This window comes from Euleptes europaea, chromosome 20 (assembly GCF_029931775.1).
Source record: "Euleptes europaea isolate rEulEur1 chromosome 20, rEulEur1.hap1, whole genome shotgun sequence".
Classification (NCBI taxonomy): Eukaryota; Metazoa; Chordata; class Lepidosauria; order Squamata; family Sphaerodactylidae; genus Euleptes; species Euleptes europaea.
The window spans coordinates 22,852,653-22,874,692 of NC_079331.1; the positions used below are offsets into that span (position 1 = coordinate 22,852,653).

Genomic DNA, 22,040 nt, shown 5'->3' on the forward strand with positions numbered 1-22,040 from the left:
CCCTGTCTGCTCCGCAACATGGCCACCAAAGGACCTCAGTTGTCCTCATCAGAAGACAGGCCTTCGATCTCATCTCTGTCTCCTCCAATGGCCATCCAGAACGCTTTGGCAACCTACAAGTCAAGAGCCAACCAAAATCAAAGTTCTAAAAGCCTTGGAGATGTGCAGCTCATGGCAGAGGCAACCTGCCAATGCCCCCCCCCACACACACACACAAACATACACGTAGGACTTGCGAAGGGCATTTCAGAACTTCCGGCCCTTCTAAAAGGGCTTCTCACCTTCTCCGCATGCAGCTTTCTCTGCTCCCGAGGCAAGGTGGCTGCTTTTTCTGTGGGGGTAAGAGAAAAGGTACTGTCAAGACAGTGTCAACGGGATTTCTCCCACTGGCCGGGTATGGGTGAAAAAATACAGTGCTCAATGAAAGGGAAATATTCAAGGCATACCATGGACACTGTGGACTGCACTGCTGAAAAACCCGACGCCTCAGAGAAAATGCCCCCACAGTCCAGCAATGTTGTGTGCCAAACGCACACCTGACTGAGGCTGGAAGGAATGTGCTAAGGGGTTGGGATGGACCAGGAAATCTCAGTGCCCCCACCTCATTCGGGTGTGGCGCTTTCTGCCCAATGAATGGTGGCTTCGGGTCCTGGAAATGTGGAGGGTGGTTTAGCATCTTCCAGTGACAAGTAACTTGGGAGCTGGGTTTAAGCCCCAGCGTTTCTGGTTAAAACCAGGGAGGAGGTGATGTAAAAGACCTCCACTGTAATGGAGAGACTACTGAACTTGACAGACCAAGACTCAGTAAAAAGAGCCATTTGTTTCCGTTTAGAAAGGAGATGGTCTGCAGAGAGAGTTGACAGAGAACTTTTTCTCCCTCTCCCATGGACTGGAAGTCGAGGGCATCCAGTGAAGCTGATGGGAGATAGATTCAGGACAGAGAAAAGGAAATCCTTCTTCACAAAACAAGTGATTAAAACGTGGAAGTTGCTGCAAGAAGATGCAGTGATGGCCACAGGCACAATTGGCTTTAAAAGGGGATTAGAGAGATTCACTTAGGAGAGATCTATCAGTGGCTATTAGCCAGGGTGACTAAAGGGAACCTCCACTTGCAGCCTCTGAATCCCAGAGCCAGGAGGCAACATCAAGGGAAGGCCTCAGCTTCCAAGAATGCATCTTGGTCATCCTCTGGGGATGTAGTGGGGGTCACTGAGGGTGTGGGGGGAGGTAGTTGTGAATTTCCTGCATTGTGCAGGGGGTTGGACTAGATGACCCTGGTGGTCCCAACTCTATGATCCTATGATTCTATGCCCTGTTGTTGGACCTCCAGAGGAACTAGCTGGCCACTGTGAGCCAGGATGCTGGACTGGATGGACCACTGGTCGGATCCAGCAGGGCTCTTTTGATCATAAAATCATAGAGTTGGAAGGGACCACTAGGGTCGTCTAGTCCAACCCCCTGCACAATGCAGGAATTCCAGTGACCCCTACTCCATGTCCAGAAGATGGCCAAGATGCCCTCCCTCTCATCATCTGCCTAAGGGAGTAGAGTCAGCATTGCTGACAGATGGCCATCTAGCCTCTGCTTAAAAACCTCCAGGGAAGGAGAGCTCATAAGAACACCTCCTGAGGAAGCCTGTTCCACTGAGGAACCACACTGTTAGAAAGTTCTTCCTGATGTCTAGACGGAAACTCTTTTGATTTAATTTCAACCCGTTGGTTCTGGTCTGACCTTCTGGAGCAACAGAACATAACTCGGCACCATCCTCTATATGACAGCCCTTCAAGTACTTAAAGATGGTTATCATATCCCCTCTCAGTCTTCTCCTCTGCAGGAGAAACATACCCAGCTCCTTCAACCTTTCCTCATAGGACTTGGTATCCAGACCCCTCACCATCTTTGTTGCCGTCCTCTGGACACGTTCCAGCTTGTCTACATCCTTCTTAAATTGCGGTGCCCAAAACTGAACACAATACTCTAGGCGAGGTCCAACCAGAGCAGAGGAAAGTGATACCAGCATTGATGTTTGTGCGGGTTCAGACTGCAGGGCTGCTTCACCGGCCTTGCCGTTTGCCGGGAGACCATGGCCACCCCCTGGGGGCAAGCAGCAGAGTGCAGCACATGGGCTGGCCATGTTCACAGCTGCTTCTGTAAACCCTGAAGGTCAACAGCCACAGGACCCCCGCCCCACCCCCAATTCCCTTAATGCCAGCGTGATGATGACAAAGGAAGTTTAAGAAGCATACTTCCGCCGGTCTGCTTCTGTTTTACCGTAAGGTCTAGCTTGCCCCTTTTTTCCAAGCACAGATGCCACGTCAATTCGAGTTAACCTGGACAGAATCTTTACGGGGAGACACATTCCCAGTAAAACCGAAACAGGCAGACACAAATACCAGCTCCAAAAGGAAAACACCTTGCAAGAGACCACACAAATGCGGCACCCGAAGTGCCCAGTACCTTTCATTTCCTTCAGCTTGGAGAAGAGGCGCTCAAAGTTCTCCAGATCACCCTCTCCCGTGGTGAGGCTGGCAAGCTCTTGAATGTCCAGGTCCAGGAGGGGATCTGTGCAAGGGACAAGAGCAATAAAAAACGGAACCAGATTTTTGTTTATTTTGGGCTGAGCAAAAAGAAAACGACGTGGACCCTGAAATTCAGATATGTTGTCAGTGCTCCAACTAACACACAAATCAGGTGGGGGAGGCTGAGATAGGGTTGACTCCAGCCGGTTTTTCTGTGTAATCTCACTGAATTCTTCTCCTTCCTACAGCATTTATCCCACCTGGTGTTTGCCTGTGCAGGACCCGTGATCTCCAGCACAGCCTGTTTGATAGTCAAAGGAGACCACCTCTCTCCCCCTTTTCCACCAGCAGAAAAGCTGTTTGGATCCACCACACGGATCCACTGCCAAGTGGGATGGAGGGCTCTGGACCTACAGCCAATGCACCACACTCTGGGGTTCACGCACACCTTCCCGGGGCCTGCTGCTGGCCATATTTGGACACCAGAGAGCTCAGAGGTGTCCGCGCCATGTTTCTTAGCAGCCCCACCACTGGGACCAGAGAGGGGCCCCTGTTCTCCCTGGCCCAAGTGAAGGCAGGCCCTGACCCCTAAGGTTAGTTATATCCAGGCCTTCAGGATAGGGCACTTCTGCAGGGTGGGCTATTTCCCCCAGCCTCATATGCTTTTATGTCATCCTTCTGTTACCCTCATCTGCTTGGGCATTACTGGGTCAAAGGGTGGGGCAGGAATTTTTTTTTTAAGCTGCCTTATCCAGAATCAGACCCTTGGTCCATCAACGTCAGTATTGTCTGCTCAGACTGACAGCAGCTGTCCAGGGTCTCAGGCAGAGGTCTTTCCCATCACCTCCTTGCCTACTCCCTTTAACTGGAGATGCCAGGGATTGAACTTGGGACCTTCTGTGTGCCAAGCAGAGGCGCTACCACTGAGCCACAGCCCCTCCCCAAATCTTGAAAAGCAGGGAAGTGGGTCCCAACAAAAAGCACCGCCTAGGGGAAAAAACCTCTCTCACCAGCAACGGTGTCCACCTGCCAACCATTTGCATCTGTTGCATCTCTGCCTGTGTCCACTGAGGACTCTGCGCTCTCCCCTGGCGAAGGATTGGGCTAATAGGTGGAGAAAAAAGCAGGAGTCAGTTTTGACAGCAGGGGAAAAGCACAAATTTCTTGCCTGAGCTGTTCCCAGAAGGGTGAGGGCCACAAGTCCCAAACCGAGGCATCAAGGAATCTCTTGGCTACCATGGTAACCCTGCACAATACAGATGGACTGTTTTGCCCAATCACAATAGAAGCCTATAGGTCTATATTGGGAAGTCCTCTCTCCATCACCTACCAAGATCTTCTGGGGACCCCTAATCAATATTCCGACTGTGTAGCGGCTTTCATGGTGCTGTTCCTGAAACTTGGGAATACACTCCCCTCCCCAATTCTACCAACATGCCTCCTTCCTCTCATATATTTTGTGGAGTTTTTTAAAAAAATATAGTTGGGAAAGAAATTGCTCTAGATACACTATTTTCTAAACCAGCAATCCCCAACCTCTTTGAAGAAGAAGAGTTGGTTTTTATACCCCAATTTTTTCTCCCTTTAAGGATTCTCAAACCAGCTTACAATCACCTTCCCTTCCTCTCCCCACAACAGACACCCTGTGAGGTAGGTGGGGCTGAGAGAGTTCGGAGAGAACTGTGACTAGCCCAAGGCCACACAGCAGTCTGCATGTGGAGGAGTGAGGAAACCAACCTGGTTCTCCAGATTAGAGTCCACTGCTACTAATCACTACACCACGCTGACCTGAGGGCACCTTTGGAATTCTGACATGGTGGTGGGCGCAGTTACAAAATGGCTGCCACAAGAGGTGTCAAGTCAAGTTTATTAATACGGTCGACTGACCAATCACGGGCCAACACATCAAAATTTCCAGACACAATAGTTTGCACTGCAGAATCACAGACTGCCAGTACATATAAAAGTGTAAGGTTGATAAAAGCAACCCCTGGTTAAAATTATCACATTAACATTGCTAAAATTGTAAAATATTCTAACAATCATTCTCTAATAAAGCTCTGCGTATTTTAATAGCAACAGCAAAGAACTTGGCAGTTTGGAGCGTAAGCTGAGGGTGTTCTCCTAATAGGAGCTTCTTTGCCAAAAGCTCAACTGACGCATCAGGGATTTACCAAGTAGGGGGGAAATAAGCTTTGATCTAACTTCGTGGTAGAATGGGCAACATATCAGTGCATGTTCGATGGTTTCAGTGTCCCCTGTTCCACACAGACATAACCTCTCTGATCTAGGTATCTTCTTATATTTCCCTTCTAAAACAGCCGATGGTAGGGCCGGGCATGTCACAAGAGGTGGAGCACACCACAAAATGTCAGGGAGCAAGGTTACACATAAATCTGATGGTAACAGTGCAACATTTCAAGCAGAATCTGTTTAACAGGATGCCCTTTCATCCACACAAGCAATCCGATTTCCAATTGTCAGTTAGAAGCCCGCCTGGGCAAAGCCTCGCATGGCCACACCCACTTTCTAAAAACCTTTGGCAGGTGCTAGCAAAGGTGCCAAGGTGTCCACAGGCACCACATTGGAGACCACTGCTCTAAACCAAACCGGTGATTCCAGAAAGGGCTGCCTTTCTTTTGCATAGCAAAGACCGCCCAGCTCCAAGACGTCGCCCAGTGCAGGCAGGAAAGGGTGGCTGACCTGATGGGGTGTAAAACAGCAGCTGCTGCGAAAAAAGCAAATTCCATGCTGGCTATAATTAGACAAGGAATAGAGAATAAAACTGCTGCTATCATACTGCCCTTGAACAAATCTATGGTGAGACCACACTTGGAACACTGTGTACAGTTCTGGTCACACCTAAAAAAGGATATTGCAGAGCCTGAGAAGGTGCAGAAAAGAGCAACCAAAATGATCAGGGGACTAGAGCAACTGCCCTATGAGGAGCGGTTAAAACGTTTAGGGCTGTTTAGCTAGGAAAGAAGGCGGTTAAGGAGAGACATGATAGAGGTCTATAAAATTATGCATGGTTTGGAGAGCTTTTGTCCCTCTCTCATAATACTAGTATGCGGGGGTCATCTGCTGAAGCTGGAGGGTGAGAGATTCAAAACAAACAAAAGGATGTATTTCTTCACACATCACATAGTTAAATTGTGGAACTCCCTGCCCCAGGATGTGGTGATGGCTGCCAACTTGGAAGACTTGAAGAGGGGAGTGGACATGTTCAAGGAGGAGAGGGCTATCCATGGCTACTAGTAAAAGTGGATACTAGTCATGATGCACACCTATTCTCTCCAGGATCAGAGAAGCATGCTCATTATATTAGGTGTTGTGGAAAAAACAGGCAGGGCAATGCTGCTGCAGTCATCTTGCGTGTGGGCTTCCTAGAGGCATCTGGTTGGCTACTGTGTGAACAGACTGCTGGATTTGATGGGCCTTGGTCTGATCCAGCAGGACGTTTCTTATGTTCTTATGTTAACTCACTTTGGCGACAGTGCAGAAGTGTGGAATGTGGTACAAGGTAAAGCATTCAGAGAGTTTGATATCCTGGGAAACTGAGATGGCCACTTCTGCTATCAAAACTTGGTTCAAATTAGTAAGTCCTTGTGGTTGTGAAAACGGGTTTTGGGGGGAATACAGACAATGGCTTGCAAAATCAAGACTGCCCAAGGAAAGATCTGCCAGCTGCCTTGATTAAGGATCCCCCTGTGGTGCAGAAATTGGACACATGAAATTAGTGGCTGTTTGCATGCAGCAAGGAGGCTGGAACCCCACCCCTAGTAAAGACGAACTAGTAAAATTGCAAAAGAAAGCGTTACTGACTGCTTCAGGGGCTTCGCTCTTCCCTGATGCGATGCTGTGAGTCGCGCCTGCTAAAGCAGTGAGAAATCCAAAGCCCTGATTCATATCTGGAAATGAAGAAGAAGAGTTGGCTTTTATACGCCGACTTTCTCTACCACTTAAGGAAGAATCAAACTGGTTTACAATCACCTTCCTTCCCACCCACCCACAACAGACACCCTGTGAGGTAGGTGGGGCTGAGAGAGCTCTAAGAGCTGTAACTTGCCCAAGGTCACCCAGCTGGCTTCATGTGTAGGAGTGGGGAAACAAATCCAGTTCACCAGAATAGCATCCACCGCTCATGTGTAGGAGTGGGGAATCAAACCCGGTTCTCCAGATCAGAGTCTACTGCTCCAAACCACCGCTCTTAACCACTACACCAGGCTGGCTCTCAGAGAAGAAGAGTTGGTTTTTATACCTTGCCTTTCTCTACTGTAAGGAGTCTAAATATGGCTTGTCAGTTAGAAACCTTCCCCTCCTCACAACAGGCACCTTCTGAGGTTGATGGGGCTGGGAGAGTTCGAAGAGAACTGTGACTGGCCCAAGGTCACCCAGCAGGCTTCATGTGGAGAAGTGGGGAATCAGACCCAGTTCTCCAGATTAGAGTCCACTCCTCTTAACCACTACACCATGCTGGCAGATGCCAACAGCAAGGCAGCTGCAGCTCTGTTCGACTGGACTTTAATTTCTCATAACCAGAACTGCCCATTCTCCCAGAGAGAAACACAGAGCGGAGTTGGAGAGCAACAACCATTATAGTAAAATCTGAATACACAGGAAGGTTGGGTGTGTGTGTGGAATGCAAGGATTATCCTGGTATTGGCCTCTTACAGCAAAACTATATAAAAAAATGGATGACGTATGACTGGCCGATTCCCCAACAAGCTTTGCCTTGCAATAGATTGTTAGCCTAAGTTCTGGCTGTGCAGGCCAACTTTTGATGCATAGCAGAAAGTTATCATATTACATGCTTTAACTACATAGGCAGATTTTTTTTTAAACCAAAGAAAGAACCTACCATTTTTCATCACCACATTTGACCAGACGTTGGCATTCAAGGCCTGGACAATCCGCTTCACTCCAGTGGATTCTGGAAAGTCATCTAAAGAGAAGGGACGGAATTAACTCTCTTCAGACACACATGAACGCCAGAAGCCCAGAAAGATGACCGCCCCCACCCCCGGATCTCCCACAATGTCCATCTCATTATATTCAATCATTCTGTATTTAACACACGAACAGAGGCTTCTGGGAATATGAACAGGAAGGGAATCTTTTTGAAAGTCTGGAAAAGGTTGGCTAATGCCAACAAAACAAATGAAGCTATACCCAACCTGTAAAATAGGCTAGGAACCTAGAAGGATGAGCTACAATAATTAAAAATATTACAAATGTATATATTATTTTTAAGTGCAATTGCACTTTAAAAGCATTAGAAACATAAACCTCAAAAGGTAAATTTCATACAGATAACGAACCACCAGAAACAGCTAAACTGGTTGCACAATAAAGACCAACAAGACCCTCCGTGTTTTGGCCCCCAGGGTAGTTACAATACAGTGTATTACACATGTCCACAATCGATTAATACCATAATCTTTGTCACAGTCAATGCAGGTTGCGTGTGAAACAGTTCATTATTGGGGCTTCAGATATAGATAAAAGTAAAATCAGGCCTGAACTCATCCCGGAGCTCTCATCAATCATATGAATAAACATGATGCAACCATGCTGCTATTTGGCTGCACAACTTCCAGCATGCGTTCATGTGTCAACCGGTGTGCTCGTGTGTCAACATGATGGGGGATTGAACCTGGGACCTTCTCTAAAGGTTGGCTGACAGTCAGCAGATTGACCTATCTACACTATTCATGCCAGTTTCTGAGATCCTCACACAACTCTTCAAACTGGATCTTTTCAAACTGGAGGAATGGGCATTAAACTGGTAAATGAGATACAATGTGAGCAAGTGTAAAGTGATGCATATTGGTGCAAAAAATCCCAACTTCACAAGTACACTGATGGGATCTGTGCTGGCAGCAACAGGCCAAGAAAGGGATCTCAGAGTGGTAGTGGATCGCTCGACGAAGCCAGCGTGCGGCTGCTGTGAAAAAGGCAAATTCCATGCTGGCCATAATTAGATGAGGAATAGAGAATAAAACTGCTGCTATCATACCGCCCTTGTACAAATCTATGGTGAGACCACACTTAGAATACTGTGTACAGTTCTGGTCACCACACTTCAAAAAGGATACTGCAGAGCTTGAGAAGGTGCAGAAAAAAGCAACCAAAATGATCAGGGAGCTAGAGCAACTGCCCTGTGAGGAGCGGTTAAAATGCTTAGGGCTGTTTAGCTTGGAAAGAAGGCAGTTAAGGGGAGACATGATAGAGGTCTATAGAATTATGCAAGGTTTGGAGAAATTGGACAGGGAGAAGCTTTTCTCCCTCTTGCATAATACTAGAATGCGGGGGTCATCTGCTGAAGCTGGAGGGTGAGAGATTCAAAACTGATAAAAGTATTTCTTCACACAACACAGTTAAATTGTGGAACTCCCTGCCCCAGGATGTGAACATATCACTGTGTGAACAGACTGCTGGATTTGATGGGCCTTGGTCTAATCCAGCAGGACTTTCCTTATGTTCTTACAGAGGATGGAGCTATCCATGGCTACTAGTTAAAATGGATACTAGTCATGACGCATACTCATTCAGGAACAGAGGAGCATGCCTGTTATATTGGATGCTGTGGACCACAGGCAGGATAATGCTGCTGCAATTGTTCTGTTTGTGAGCTTCCTAGAGGAATCCAGTTGGCCACTGTGTGAACAGATTACTGGACTTGATGGACCGTGGTCTGATCCAGCATGGCTTCTTACGTGCTTATGAGTGTTGAAAAAGGCATGAGGTGAAAGTTAAATACCCCTGCTGTGCCCACCTGTGCCTCTAAACTTCCTTACAGCAAACCGCTATTTTTAAAAATCATACATAAAAGAAAGAAGGCGTGATGATTGTTCTACAAGGTTTTAAGTTGTTTAAAAACCTCCCTTGCACTGCCCATCATGAGCCTTGGGAACAGGTGGGATGCAGCGCAGAAGAGACAGAGGGTCTTCTCAACTGGCCTGTGCTGCCTCTTTGCCGTAGCTCAGCTTTCAAAGGTGCAGGAGCAGAGAAGTGTTTAAAAAACAAGAACAGTAAACTCCTTCTGCTAGTTCAGTGGTTCTCAACCTTCCTAATGCCGCGACCCTTTAATACAGTTCCTCATGCTGTGGTGACCCCCAACCATAAAATTATTTTCGTTGCTACTTCATACCTGTAATTTTGCTACTGTTATGAATTGTAATGTAAATATCTAATGTGCAGGATGTATTTTCATCACATAGGGAGACATTTTAGATGTTACGTTAGGTTTGCGTAAGGCAGCTAATGGTGCTCATGAACATTCAGCAATTCAGGGCAACCATATGCTCCACCTGGGATCATTGGAGAAGCCAATACAGTAAATAAAAACAAAATACACCAGTAGGAAAGAAACACCCAACCCCAATTCGTTCACAATCAAAATCTCCCTGCCCTTGGAAGGAGTGAGCCGTGAAGGTGAGCTGTGACTCACGAAAGCCCATATACCCTGCCAGAAATGTTGTTAGTCTTTAAGGTGCTAGATTCTTGCTCTTTTCTACTGCTACAGACAGACTAAGACCCATCCCGATCTATCTCCTTGGAAGTTTTGCAAACGCATAAAGCTGCCTTCTACTGAATCAGATCCTCAGTATTATCCACTCAGACTGGAAGCGGCTCTCCAGGGTCTTAGGTCAAGGCCTTTCACATCACCGAAATTCTGATCCTTTAACTCAGCTCTTTCCTAACTGTGCTCCATGGAGCACTTGGTGCTCTGCGAAACATCTCCTAGTGCTCCGTGAAGAGACTGGAAAGAAAAATCCTACTGTCATTGCTAGGTGAAAATTAATGACTAATTTCTCTCCTGAAAAGTGCTCCATGATGCAAAAGGTTTGGGAACCACTGCTTTAACTGAAGATGCCGGGGATTGAACCTGGGACCTTCTGCATGCCAAGCAGATGCTCTACCACTGAGCCATGTTTTGCTCTTCCTTCCTGAAGTACCGAGACTTTGAACAGAATGTCCTGAGGGGTTGCAACGTCCCCTTTTGTGAATGCTGCCATCGCCCCCCACCCCCAAAGGCAGTTTTTAATGCAGAAACCGCAGCAGGGAAGAGAAGGCAGAAACCAAGCACAAAAGCTGAGCCTGACCTAAGCCTCTCTCACGGAGCCAGCAATGGCTCCCCCTCAGACAAGAGACCCTGGGAAGGGGGAGGAAACGCCGAAGGGCTCCAATTTGCCCGTCTGAGCCGCCTCAGGGGGCGAAACTCATCCCCGGCGTCCCCAGCGCAGAGCAGCCTCCCGTCCCCCACGCTGCCTGAGGAAGAAGCCACCGCGGCTCCCACCAACTGCGGGGGAGGGGACGAGGGGGGAAGGGGGGAAAGGAACGTTGGCCTCACATGACGCGGCGTGGCCAATGGCGAGATGGGTTTCGGGCCTGGTGGGGCGGGAGGGGGAAAGAGTGAGAGAGCGAGTTGCTGACTGAGGCGGCTTCCTCCCTTTACTGTCTGGGGAGCCTGAGAAGGGGGGGTGGGAGGGGGAAGAGCCCTGCGTGGGGTCTGAGGGAGTTTTCCGATGGTCTTAGGCGACCCCTGTGAAAGGGTCGTTCCACCCCCAAAGGGGTCGCGACCCACAGGTTGAGAACCGCTGTGCTAGTTAATCACCCTGACCAAGCAAACCCAGTCACAGAGGCAGACTTTCTGCAGTTCTGACCCCAACTAAACTGCAGGAAAAGCGACATTCTCAATGGGCTAGAAACGGAGTCTCGCTGGCTCAATTCTATTGTTTGCTGACCAACGAGTCACACTGCAGAATCCCTTATCCAACTCTAAAACTATCAGCGGTATTTTTTTTAGAAGTAAAGCTGTAGAGATTATTTTAGGGCATCTGAAGCAACAACAAGCCTGGTGGCAATGGCACAATCCTCAATCTGGGGCCACACCTTCCATTTATATAAAACTCTGCCCGATGGGCACAATTGTAGGCAGAGAAGCTGGAGGAGAAGAGAAGGGAGACTGAAGGAGGAAGACCTGTTTTGCTTAGAGAAGCAGCTAGTTTTAAGAGAACTTAACTCCCGCTGACCGTGGTCTTCTGGAAAGGGGCTGCAACCTACCTTCCTCGTCTGGCATCTCCTCCGGGCTGAGCTCCACCAACTCAAAGCCGTGCTTGATGCACCACTCTTGCGCCTTCTGCCGGCTGACCCCTAAATCAAGCAGAAAGAGTCTGAGTACCTACAAGGATCTTCCTCCAGCATCTGCAAGAGGAAGAAGAATGGGCGGCTGTCTCATCGCGGTAGCTCTTGCCCAACTTTCTTTCAGGGCCTGTCCTCTGTGTGGGGAAGGCCAACTGGTTGGGGTTCTTGCCCCACTGGCCAATCCGGGACACCCACCACTGATTCCCACCAGTCTGAATAAACATATGCCCCATATCTTGGCACTCTGCGCCCGCTACACTCCCAGATGACTGGAAGGGAATGGCTCAGGAGGTATGCAAGGTCCACATGAAGAAGAAGAGTTGGTTTTTATATGCTGACTTTCTCTACCACTTAAGGGAGACTCAAACCGGCTTACAATCACCTTCCCCTCCCCACAACAGACACCCTGTGAGGCAGGTGGGGCTGAGAGAGAGCTGTGACTAGCCCAAGGTCACCCAGCAGGCTTCGTGTGTAGAAGCGGGGAAACCAACCCGGTTTACCAGATTAACCTCCGCCGCTCATGTGGAAGAGTGGGGAATCAAACCCGGTTCTCCAGATCAGACTCCACCACTCCAAACCATCGCTTTTAACCATGACACCATGCTGGCTCTCTCTATATACAGATATATAGATGCACCATGTGCATCTATACCATGTGATCACAGAAGTTATTTGAAGTGGCCTTAAGATCTGGGGGGGGGGGTTATCAATAAAATGTGCCCTGGTAAGCAGCATCCCTCCCATTCCACATTTTTTGAAAGTGACATTAACTGTTAGCGACACACGGGCTCAGGTTTCCTACCTGCAACCTTCCCAGGCGGGACAAGCCGATCCCCCCCACTCTGCCAACGCTGTGGCCATGTCCCCTTACCAGTGTCAGAGACTCTATCGCAGACCAAGATCATCACTTCTGGCAGCCACTCTTCCACGAGGGGAAGCCACGTAGAGACACCGTCCAGCCCCGATACCTGCGAAATAACACAGAACTTTCTGGCTTCACGTGTCTTTTTTTTTTTTTTCAGAATTGCAAGCAAAAATTTGTTAAATGCTGCAGTAATCCTGATAAACACCAAAGCTGAGAGTCAAAGAGGCTCAGGAAGAGAAGAGATTACGTTGGCTTCGGAAGATGGAACTGCCTTTACTGCGCTACTGGGCCAAATTCAGCAGCACCCTCAAGGACACTGTCCAGTGTGGCTAAATTATTCTGTGCACAGTAGAGCAGCAACGAGAGGCGTTGCGCCATTTACTTTTGCAGGGGAACGAAAGCCGGGAACTCGCTTAAGGCCAAACATTAGATAGGATACTGAACCCTATCTGGAAGATTCTGGCTTTCTATAGGGGAGTGTGTGAAAGCTGGACATTGAAGAAAGCGGATAGGAAGAGAGTAGATTCCTTTGAAATGTGACTGGAGGAGAGTGTTACGGATACCCTGGACTGCCAAAAAAACCAAATCAGTGGGTTATAGATCAAATCAAGCCTGAACTGACCCTAGAAGCTAAAATGACTAAACTGAGGCTCTCATAATATTGTCAAAGGCTTTCACGGTCCTATCTTTGACAGCCTTGCTCAGATCTTGCAAATTGAGGGCTGTGGCTTCCTTGATAGAGTCAATCCATCTCTTGCTGGGTTTTCCTCTTTTCCTGCTGCCCTCAACTTTTCCTAGCATGATTGTCTTCTCCAGTGACTCTTGTCTTCTCATAATGTGTCGAAAGTATGACAGCCTCATTGGTTCTTGTAGGTTATCCGGGCTGTGTGACCGTGGTCTTGGTATTTTCTTTCCTGACGTTTTGCCAGCAGCTGTGGCAGGCATCTTCAGAGGATTAACACTGAAGGGCAGTGTCTCTGTCCTTCAGTGTTAATCCTCTGAAGACGCCGTCCACAGCTGCTGGCGAAACGTCGGGAAAGAAAATACCAAGACCACGGTCACACAGCCCGGATAACCTACAAGAACCAATGAGGCTGTCATACTTTCGACACATTATGAGAAGACAAGAGTCACTGGAGAAGACAATCATGCTAGGAAAAGTTGAGGGCAGCAGGAAAAGAGGAAAACCCAGCAAGAGATGGATTGACTCTATCAAGAAAGCCACAGCCCTCAATTTGCAAGATCTGAGCAAGGCTGTCAAAGATAGGACATTTTGGAGGACTTTGATTCATAGGGTCACCATGAGTCGGAAGCAACTTGACGGCACTTAATACACACACACTTGGATTCAAAGATCGCCTCCGTTGCTTTTGAGACCGTTGCCCAATTACTCTGCACTTGATTTCCTTCCATTCTATAATTGCTACCCACTTAGCAACAATCAAGCCGCTCCAATTAGACCGGAAACTCCTGTCTTACTGATGGAAGAAGGAAAATCAGAGAAGAAAGAACAGGTCTAGATGGAGACTCGGTTACTTCCTATCTTTGGCCAACAACTTATGTCCAGGGAGGATGACCAGGGCTGCAATGTCTCCAGCCCGGAGACTTAAACCCTTGGCCTCAAAATATTTTGTAGCTGAGAGAGGCCTACGCGTGAAAGTAATCAGATTCTGCCTTGCAAACATGGAATCACAGTCCATCTGCCTTAAAGTGTGGCTGCTGTATTCAGTCAGCAATGGGAATATCAGAATTAGCAGAAACCCAATTTAACTGGCACAGTGCAATTTGAGGAAGGAACAAATATATTTTTCTTCACAACACAGAGTTAAACTTGGAAACTCTCTGCCACCAACGAGCACCTGCCTAGTGAGAAACAGTGCATTTAGGAAACTGAATCCAATAGCATATTTCATGGTTTTGAACCAATAGGGTTAATACAAAAATGCAAATAAAATGCAACATTGCTACAACCTTCTGTTGCATTTTATAGAGAACAAATGAATTCTTAATAATATAATATGAGGCCCACTGTGGTGTAGCGGTTAGAGCATCAGACTAGGAGCTGGAAGACCCAGGTTCAAATCCCCGCTCTGCCGTGGAAGCTTTCTGGGGGACCGCAGGCCCATCACAGACACTCAACCTAACCCACCTCACAGGGTTGTTGAGAGGATAAAATGGAGAGGAGCCCTCTGGGCTCTCGTTGGGGAGAAAGGAAGGAAGTCAACAAACACACAAACACTCACCAGGGTTTCTGGGCACTCAAAGCAAGCCTTGCGACACTAGAGAACCGGACAGAAAAGGTTAGCGGTTTCAGAGAATTTATCAGCCTCTTCAAACCTGCTCACCGTTCTCAAACATTTTCCCGAGAGCATGGAAGGGAGTATAGCATACCGTGACAAACATTTTCAACTGACTGGTGCTGTTCAATTGGAATGACCTTGCAATCTTCCAAAACCAAGGAAGGCACTGTTTTAAAATGTAGAACGGTCAAAACTATATGCAATAATGCATAAATCATAGCAATGAAACCTGGCATGCCTGTTAATTAAAACATTGAGGACATGGAGATATCAAATGCCAAGATTTACCATTACACAAAAAGGTGTTTGCAAGATCCTGGGAATGGAGAGCTGAAACTGAATGTTCTTTCGCTGTTACGAGCTCTAAACAAGCGGTGAACACATGAAGCTGCCTTATCCTGAATCAGACCTTCAGTCCATCAAGGCCAGTATTGCCTACTCAGACTGGCAGCAAGCAGCTCTCCATAGTCTCAGACAGGGCTTTTTCACATCACCTACTACTTTGTATCTGGGGACACTCAAAGAATTAGAACAGGCAACCCAAGGACTGTCTTCTTGATATGAGCCTAGCGCTTTCTTCAAGCTAGCGGCAGAGAGTTCCGCAGTTCACAACTGAATCAGAACAGGCAATGGTGGAAGTCCCTACGAGTACTCACGGTTGTGCTGTCAAAATAAACCAAGAAGGCTTGCACAGACTCTGCAATTTCACCTGTCACAAGAAACTTATTGGGCACAACGCACAGATGGATGGCAGCGGAGTAGTATTTATTGTCTATCGTCCAGGGGTAAAACCGGGCTCCCCCACCTGAAGAAACATCTGCAGGAAGCTCTTCTGCCCCAATGATACCTGGAAAAGGAACCAACATTGAGGAACCTGAAGATATGCAACTTGGAATCTCTGCCCTGGGTTGCGGGGGGAGGGGTTTAAGAAAAATATGTTCCCCCCACTTGGGCTGGCTTCCTTACATGAAGATGCCGTATACGGAACCAGACCCTTGGTGCACGGTCAGTATTGTCTACCCAGGCTCGCAGCAGCTCTCCAGTCTCAAGCTGAGGTCTTTCACATCACTTCCTACCTGATCCATTTTAACTGGAAATGATGAGGATTGAATGTGAGACTTCAACATGCCAAGCAGATGCTCTAACATTGAGCCACGCACCCTCCCTAAATGTAGCTGCCTTATGCTGATTCAGACCCTTGGTTTATCAAGGTCAGTACTTTCTACTCACACAGGCATAGGCTCTCCAGGGTCTCAGGCAGAGGTCATTCACATCACTTCCTATCTGATCCTTTTTAACTGGAAATGCGGAGGACTGAACCTGGGACCTTCTGCATGCCACTAAGCCATGCCCCCCCCCCAAACAGGAGTCGGTGTGTAAGTCAAAACCTTCCCTTCTGCGGTGTTTTTACCATTGCTTTAGTGAGGACCAGCTGTGCCCACAATTGCTTATAGAGGCACTAAAAGAAGTGTTCAGAGGTAGTGGCTAGGGCGATGCAGCTTGTCTACCTTAGAAGGTTGAATTGAGATTTGTCCCACCACATGTACGCCCATCCCTCCCTTAAACTGGCCCTGCCAGCAAATCAGTTACTGGCCAAGGCAACACTCTACCCAAAAAGAAGCCCTATCTGTTGACCAATCAGTTTGCTCCAACTTCAGTTGACATCCCACAAGCTGATAATTCGTCGGCCTGAAGGATGGACAGACAATTCACATACCAGACAAAGCAAATTCTAACAAGATTTATTCCAGCAGAAGGTTTCCAGGAGTCTTACCATGAAACTCCTTTTTTAAAATTCTCCCATATGCTGCTGCATGGAAACACCCACAGGTCTCCCTGAACGCTGGAACAGATGTGTTCATATTGTCGGGGTTTGGGAAATTTCCTTTTCGAGCAGTTTACATTTTAAATTTGAGTATCGTGTAGCCCAGTTCTGTACAGAAAAGCAGCTGTCTAATGACACCTTTCTATATCTGGCTGTGGAGAATGTACGCATTTTGGGAGACGCTTTAAAGCCCCCGCTTGCTTCGGGTCCCAAAAACGCCTTTCCAGAAAACTGCTATAATGGCAAAAAGGTGTGGGCTTGGAAACGGCTGTGTCTCGAGAGAAGTGCGCACTCCTCGCTTGTGATCTTCCTAACCACAGGGAGGGCCTGTGGTTGAACATCCAAGGGCTTAGAAAAATCAACTGACGCACTTGGCAACCGCAACACTTCAGTGTGCCTCCAAAGCCAATCTTCTGTGGCTTGTATTTTCATGGAACACCAAAGCCAGTCTATTGGGTTGCTCCAAACAACACCTGTGAGTCCCCTCATCTCCCCAAACAGGAGCCTGAGAACCCATCCAGGATGCAAGGCACGGAACAGGGGTCAGCAACTCTGTCTTGAAGAAGAGCTACTCCAGAGTAATGAAAAATATCCCAAGCTACTTTCTCTCCCCCCCCCCAGCATAATCCTAAGCGAAGAGTACCAGAAATGAAGCTATCAGCACAGAGAAAAATCTTATGAAATAATACCCTTATAAAGCAAAAAGCCTAGAGATCTTTTGGGCATCTTTTTCTGGGTCTTCTAGAATCTTAGAGTTGGAAGGGACCACCAGGGTCATCTAGTCCAACCCCCTGCGCAATGCAGGAAATTCACAACTACCTCCCCCCCACACACACACACACAGTGACCGCTACTCCATGCCTAGAAGATGGCCAAGATGCCCTCCCTCTCATCATCTGCTTAAGGTCATAGAATCAGCATTGCTGACAGATGGTCATCTAACCTCTTCTTAAAAACCTCCAGGGAAGGAGAGCTTACCACCTCCCGAGGAGGCCTGTTCCACTGAGGAACCGCTCCAACTGTTAGAAAATTCTTCCTAATGTCTAGACGGAAACTCTTTTGATTTAATTTCAACCCGTTGGTTCTGGTCTGACCTTCTGGGGCAACAGAAAACAACTCGGCACCCTTCTCTATATGAGGATATCAACTAGGGAATGTAGAGCCAGCATGGTACAGTGGTTAAGAGTGGCAGACTCTAATCTGGAGAACCAGGTTCGATTCCCCACTCCTCCACATGAAGGAGTTCTGAGAGAACTGCGACTGGGTAACCCTCTCAGAACTCTCTCAGCCCTCATGGAGGCAGGTGATGGCAAGCCTCCTCCAAATGTCTCTTGACTTGAAAACCCTATGGGGTCACGCTAAGTCAGCTGTGACTTGACAGTACACACGCACACAATAAGATGTATGAGCTACTCTGCAGCAGCCGTCAAGCTACCTGTTGGACCTTGGGGTCGAATGCTTAAACTAAGGCTCTACTTTTTTCCTATGCCCCCAGTAACTCACAGATTATGCAGTTCTCACAAGGCCTTAAGGCGGAATGTATCCACAGCAGGGGCTTCAAGCAACTTCTTGAGTTAGGAAAGGGGGCAACGTACAACACACTGCCAGATTTGTTGCTGCTTCTGCGTTCCGTTCCTAACAACTGAAGAGGGGAGAAGGAGACCTTGGCCATTCCAGTCAGGAAGCTTCAAAATGCATTTTGAACTTCTTTACATTCCTGGCATTGCGCTGAAGCAGTAATCCAGGAGCACAGGAAGAAGCAAAATTAAAACATTTGGGTTTTCTTCCCCAAATTAATAGTTAGTCGTTCTCAACTCCACGGGAGATTAAAAATACCACTGATCGGGCTATTAAACCTTCAGAACCACCCCTGCACATTCCTTTCAGCATAGCTTTTCTCCCAAATTTGGGAGCTTTCCTGATTGGCCCAGCCTGCTTCTTGGAGTAAGCAGGTTTAATTCTGGCGAGTGCTTTTTAAAAGTGATCCCGTGTCTGTCTGGGGAGGCATGCAAGTGGAGTGGATCCTCTGTGCATGTGTGTGGAGAGCCACCTGGTGGAATAAGACTCAGCTATCTCACCGATCCATTGCAGAGGAGGAGGGGCATCTATCTGGCAACCAGCCTTTGCGGAGGTGATTTAAGACGTTCAAATAAAACTCTCCCCACAGAAAAGAACCACCAATCCAGTAGAACCTTTGCCTATACTGCATGTACCACAAGGGACTACATCCTACCTTTGCTGGCATAAATTTAATGGCTGATTCCATTTCCAGGAATCATGACTTTACTCACACAGTCAGTTTACAGCACAGTTTAACAGTCTGTGTAAGAAGTTTACGGGGTGCACCGGAAGTCAACTTTCCTTAAAGCCAAGGGACATGGTATCTTTCAAGATGAGTCAGGATAAACATTTCTCTAGAGTAGAATACACAAAGTAGAATATGCAGCTGCCACTAATTACTCATCAATTAAGAGCAGTTATAAAGATGGCAGCATGGTATAGCCTGATCTCGTCAGATCTCGGAAGCTAAGCAGAGTCAGCCCTGGTTAGTATTTGGATGGGGGACCACCAAGGAATACCGGGGCTGATATGCAGAGGAAGGCACTGGCAAACAACCTCTGTTCGTCTCTTGCCTTGAAAACCCCATAAGGGGTCACCATAAGTCGGCTGTGACTTGACGGCACTTTACACACACACACACACACACACACACACACACAGATGTAAATGCTCAAGGGGGGGAAACAGAACAATTAAGGAGTTGTTTTTTAAAGCCTTTGCTTATGTTTTCAAGATCTAAGATAAAAACACTGGAAAGTGAGAAAAATCTCTTAGGAAACATTTTAAAAACAATGCTGCTCAAGATCAATGGATCAAAGAACTACAGATCTCTTTGATACAAGATTCAGTATTTATTTATTAATATTATTTATACATGTGCCTTTCTCCCAATACGGCAGTGGTTCCCAACCTTTTTTTGACCAGGGACCACTAGGACTTTTTTGTTCGGTGCAGGGACCCCAAGGTTCAAAATAAAAATTCTGAGAATTTGAAAATAAACTTTAATCATAACTGTTAGTTAAACATTAAGCTTAGAATAATATTTGAATATATATTTTTATAATAGAGAACTTTTAATTGAAAATATTAATTTATTATGGGTTTATAACTTTGTTTCGCGGACCCCTGGGGGTCCACGGACCCCTGGTTGGGAACCAGTGCAATACGGGGACCTGAGGCAGGCAACGGCAACAGGACACAGAAAGCCAATTGAAAAAATACCACCAGCTGATTAGAATGACCAGGTCCCAGCAACAGTCCCAAAGCCCTTCAACAGAGCTCAGTCTTAGAGAGGAGGAGAGTCCAGAGGACGGCAACAAAGTTGGTGAGGGGTCTAGAGACCGAGTCCTTTGAGGAAAGGTTGAAGGAGCGGGGTATGTTTAGCCTGAAGAGGAGAAAACTGAGAGGGAATATGATAACCATCTTCAAGTACTTGAAAGGCTGTCATAGACAGTATGGTGCCGAGTTGTTTGCTGTTGCCCCAGAAGGTCGGACCATAACCAACGGGTTGAAATTAAATCAAAAGAGTTTCTGTCTAAACATTAAGAACTTTCTGACAGAGCGGTTCCTCAGTGGAACAGGCTTCCTCGGGAGGTGGTAAGCTCTCCTTCCCTGGAGGTTTTTAAGCAGAGGCTAGATGGCCATCTGTCAGCAATGCTGATTCTATAACCTTAGGCAGATCATGAGAGGGAGGGTAGGTGTCTTGGTCATCTTCTGGCCACGGAGTAGGGGTCACTGGTGGTGTGTGGGGGAGGTAGATGTGAATTTCCTGCATTGTGCAGGGGGTTGGACTAGATGACCCTGGTGGTCCCTTTCAACTCTATGATTCTATGAGAGCTTTCTAAAAACGAGGGGCGTAGAAGCCTGTCTGTTATTCCTGGTAAGGCCGTTTCACAGAATGTACATGGTTTATTTATTTATATTTCAATTTATACCCTGCCCTCAATTCCCGGCTGAGGCCAGGCTCAGGGCAGCTAGTATCAACAGAATGTAAAATAATAAAACCGTAACTTTAACATTGTTAAAACAGTTCCCAGTATCTAATTAGTTAAACAGTAAAAATAAGTAGTGCTCACCATAGATGCATAGAGCTGTAGTGGCCTGAAAAAGCAGGCAAGATCCCCCAATAAGAATTGATGGTAAACACAGACAGAAGGGGGGGTGGGGGTAGGGAGGCCAGCTTTGATGGTAAACTGTTGCTCCCCTCATCTATAGTCCTTGCAGAATAACTCCGTCTTACACGGCCTGCAAAAATCTTTAAGGTCCCACAGGGCCCTGGTCTCACTAGACAGGGAGTTCCACCAGGCCGGGCTGAAGAACAAGAAGAGTTGGTTTTTACACGCTGACTTTCTCTGCCACTTAAGGAAGAATCAAACCGGCTTAGAATCACCTTCCCTTTTCCTCCCCACAACAGACACCTTGTGAGGTCAGTGGGGTTGAGAGAGTGTGACTAGCTCAACGTCACCCAGCTGGCTTGACATGGAGGAGTGGGGAAACAAATCCAGGGAAGGTGATTGTAAGCCAGTTTGATTCTTCCTTAAGAGGGAGAGAAAGGCGCATATAAAAACCAACTCCTCCTTCTTGTCTGCAGCAGTAGAAAAGAGCAAGAGTCCAGTAGCACCTTAAAGGCTAGCAAAATTTATGGCAGGATGTGGGCTTTCGTAAGCCACCGTTCACTTCTTCAGATATCTGAACAAGTAAGCTGTGGCTCACAAAATCCCATACCCTGCCAGAATTTTTGTTAGTCTTTAACGTGCTACTGGACTCTTACTCTTTTCTGCTGCTACCTGACAGGGCTGTTGCTGCAGGGACAACGATGTGGGGGCTACTCTGGGCCCCTACTGAGGAGAAAATCTGGCTACAAACATCTACATATGCCAAGGAGCGTCTTGGGAACAAGGGAGGAGGTCCGTAAGCGGATCTTGGCCCAAGATTCCCCCTAAAAGCCGCCCAAGTAGGGTTGCCAACCTCCAGGAAACCCCTGGATTTACAACCGATCTCCAAGCTGAAGAGATCAGTCCCCCCTGGAGAAAATGGCTGCTTAGGAGGGCGAATTCAATGGCGTTATATCTTGTTGAGTCCCCTCCCCACCTCAGCCCCCCCCCCCAATCTCCAGGCAATTTCCAAGCGGGAGTTGGAAACCCTAAGCCCAAGGGGCGCTCTTTATATGCTCAGGTGGGAGAGCCCCACACTGAGGGGCATTGCTATGGAGACGGGGGCGGACTCACGTTTCACCAGCTCCTCGCCGGGGAACTCCGCCGCGCAGCTGGTGATCAAGGCGCACGGGACGGCCATGGCACCCTCCGGCAGGTCTGAGGCGG

At 47.6% G+C, this 22,040-nt stretch overlaps 1 protein-coding gene across 1 annotated transcript; it reads right to left on the minus strand.

Annotated features, from left to right (window-relative positions):
- Positions 1 to 22,036, minus strand: AAGAB (alpha and gamma adaptin binding protein). The gene is made up of 10 exons (XM_056865873.1): positions 21,948 to 22,036; positions 15,491 to 15,681; positions 12,541 to 12,637; positions 11,589 to 11,678; positions 7,381 to 7,464; positions 6,348 to 6,430; positions 3,530 to 3,623; positions 2,458 to 2,562; positions 282 to 331; positions 1 to 113 (listed from the first exon to the last, which is right to left on the minus strand). The coding sequence occupies exons 1-10, from the start codon at positions 22,012 to 22,014 to the stop codon at positions 36 to 38; spliced, it is 939 nt and encodes a 312-aa protein (XP_056721851.1). The 5' UTR covers positions 22,015 to 22,036; the 3' UTR covers positions 1 to 35.
- Positions 22,037 to 22,040: the final 4 nt, after the last annotated feature.

Bases quoted from the DNA above. Each gene is read 5' to 3' on its own strand.
- AAGAB (XM_056865873.1), bottom strand. From the start codon at position 22,014: ATGGCCGTCCCGTGCGCCTTGATCACCAGCTGCGCGGCGGAGTTCCCC. The intron at 12,638-15,490 runs GTGAGTACTCGT...GTTATTTCGCAG, and splicing joins TTTATTTTGACAGCACAACC to GTATCGGGGCTGGACGGTGT. The intron at 11,679-12,540 runs GTAAGGGGACAT...TGCTTGATTTAG, and splicing joins CGATAGAGTCTCTGACACTG to GGGTCAGCCGGCAGAAGGCG.